We start from the raw sequence: 2,500 nt of genomic DNA, 5'->3' as shown, positions 1-2,500 counted from the left end.
ATATAACAATCTTAAAGAAATTAATTTTAGGTATTAATTAGTTTCGTGAAAGAAAAAAAAAAAAAAGAAAAAAAAAAAAAGGATATAAATTGATGTCATAAAAAATCGATCGAAGAACATTTTAATACTTATTATCACAATGATGTACAATGATTATATTATTATACAAATCGATATTTGATAATACGAAGAAAGAATATTTTCTTGAAAAGAAATATCACGCTATATATATATATATATATATATATATATATATATATACATATTATATACATACATTGTATGTATCAATTATTGTTCTTTTCTTTTCGAGTTCTTTTTCGAGTTGAGTTTTAAGCATCATCGAGTTTTGCGATGCAAGGTCATCGATGCACCTGCTATAAAATCGGTTTGCATACGTTCTCTTTCTCTGAACGTGCTGATCGAAGCGATCGTCCCTTTCGATGGCGTGTATGTTCGTTGGCCTTGAAGAGCGAGTCCTCCTCCTTGGCTTTCTCCGACACAGGAAAGGTACTGCAGACAAGCAGACAACCAAGCAAGCAAGCAAGCAAACAAACAAACAAACAAGCAAGCAAGCAAGCAAGAAGGCAAGCAAAATAAGAATAAGAAAGAGAAAGAGAAAGAGAGGGAGAGAGAGAGAGAGAGAGATAGAGAGGGAGAGAAAGATCGATAGACAACGAGGATCTAGCACGTGAACGTTGTCAGGATTTCTCGCTCACGTTTCACATAGCATGTTTTTCTTCTTCCTGTAACTGTAAATTGTCTCTTATAACATCCTAATGTTTTTTTTTTTCTTTTCTTTGTTTTTCTTTTTTTTTTTCTTTTTCTTTTTTCTAAACTACGCTAAATATGCCTTGTATCTTGTCATATTTACGTCGAAAATGACGTAAACAACAATGATGATGATGATGATGATGATGATGATGATGATGATGATGATGATGATGATGATGATGATGACGATGACGATGATCAATAATTACGATGATTACGATTATTATTATTATTACTATTATTATTATTATTATTATTATTATTGTTATTATTATGATGATGGTCTTGTTCAAAGTCATTCGTTTAAAATATTTATAAAATAAGAAAAAAAAAAAAAAAAAATATCTATTGTATTTTTCAGGGTTAAGTTTGGAAAATAGTAACATGTCGATGTCATCAGTAGGTCCACAAAGTCCGCTGGACATCAAACCCGACACGGCTAGTCTTATAAATCCAGGAAACTTCAGTCCTTCTGGTCCTAACAGTCCAGGGTAAGTGTGAAAAAAAAAAAAAAAGAAAAGAAAAGAAAAGAAGAAAACAAAAAAAGAAGTTAAAAGATCTTTAATATATTTCGTAAGATTTTTGATAATAAATCGTTACGATCTTAAATGTCTTGGGTCCGTTTAGCCTATAATATGATAATATTTTATATGTATATTACGAATGATAAGAGAAAAATAAGAAGAAATGTGTGTGCGTGCGTATTGAATTTTTTTTTTCTCTCTTTCTTTTTGCCTTTTTTTTTTCTTTTTTTTTTTTCTCCTCTTTCTCTTTTCTTTCCCCTCCCGATTATATCCCCATTGGGTCGTAACGATATTCGTAGATATTCTCATTATTCTCTTCTTTACATGTAAGATCCTTCAACGCTGCTGGTTGTCACAGCAACCTCTTGAGTACGTCGCCAAGTGGACAGAACAAGGCAGTTACACCCTACCCACCGAATCACCCTCTATCAGGCAGCAAACATCTTTGTTCGATCTGTGGTGACCGAGCTAGTGGCAAACACTACGGTGTTTACAGGTAAAGATTTTTATATATTACAAGGACGTTTATTTATCTATTTTACTTTTTTTTTTTTTTTGTTTTCTTTTTCTTTTCTTCCTATTTGTTTACTCTTCATTATCGTACTCTCGCGATCCTTATCTTACTTAAGATAATTTTCTTTCCTTTTTTTTTTCTTTTTTCTTATTTCCTTTTTCTCATCATTTGATTACTTATAACGATTGATAAATTGAAGATTGAATCAAGCGAATGAAAGTATTCACATTTGCGTTCTTAGAGAAAACGAGTTTGTTTCTTCGTTTCACTTTATGAAAGAGATTAGAATAATTTATGAACAAGGATGCACTTTTGCGATGGAATGAAAAAATGCGCTCGCATCGTAATAAAGTAAGAAATTCGCATGGTATATAATGATGGAATGCGAGAACATACGGATGTATTGTGAAAGCAACATCGAGATAGAATTATCAGTAAGAAAAATGGCTGGCTCTATTGAGAGACGTAAGCTTACATGTCTATATACAGGGTTGGCCAAAAGTTTCCAAGATGATTTTAAACAAAAAAAAAAAAAAAACGATTACTCTTTCTTTTGGACATTTTTGTATAAGTGTTTTTCTTTTTATTTTTTTTTTCTATTTTTTCTACCCTCTCTTTTTTTATTCTTTCTTCAAATCACAAAACCACAAGTCAAGCTTGTAAAATTAAAAAAAGATTAATTATAATA

General features: G+C 31.0%; 1 protein-coding gene across 8 annotated transcripts in view; it reads left to right on the top strand.

Moving 5' to 3' along the window:
• The window catches only part of LOC124430789 (retinoic acid receptor RXR), a 49,968-nt gene that overhangs the window by 42,471 nt on the left and 4,997 nt on the right, over positions 1–2,500 (top strand). For 4 of the 8 annotated variants that reach the window (XM_046977829.1, XM_046977831.1, XM_046977826.1 and 1 more), the window contains exons 2-3: positions 1,136–1,265; positions 1,630–1,794. In XM_046977829.1, the coding sequence (XP_046833785.1) occupies positions 1,136–1,265; positions 1,630–1,794 (295 nt within the window). The remainder of the gene's footprint in view (positions 1–1,135; positions 1,266–1,629; positions 1,795–2,500) is intronic. The other 4 variants (XM_046977830.1, XM_046977827.1, XM_046977832.1 and 1 more) reach the window with 2 other exon arrangements.

The sequence above is a fragment of the Vespa crabro genome, chromosome 19 (genome assembly GCF_910589235.1).
Source record: "Vespa crabro chromosome 19, iyVesCrab1.2, whole genome shotgun sequence".
NCBI lineage: Eukaryota > Metazoa > Arthropoda > Insecta > Hymenoptera > Vespidae > Vespa > Vespa crabro.
The sequence above is the reverse complement of the archived record's forward strand: the minus strand, read 5'-3'. Positions and strand labels throughout refer to the sequence as shown.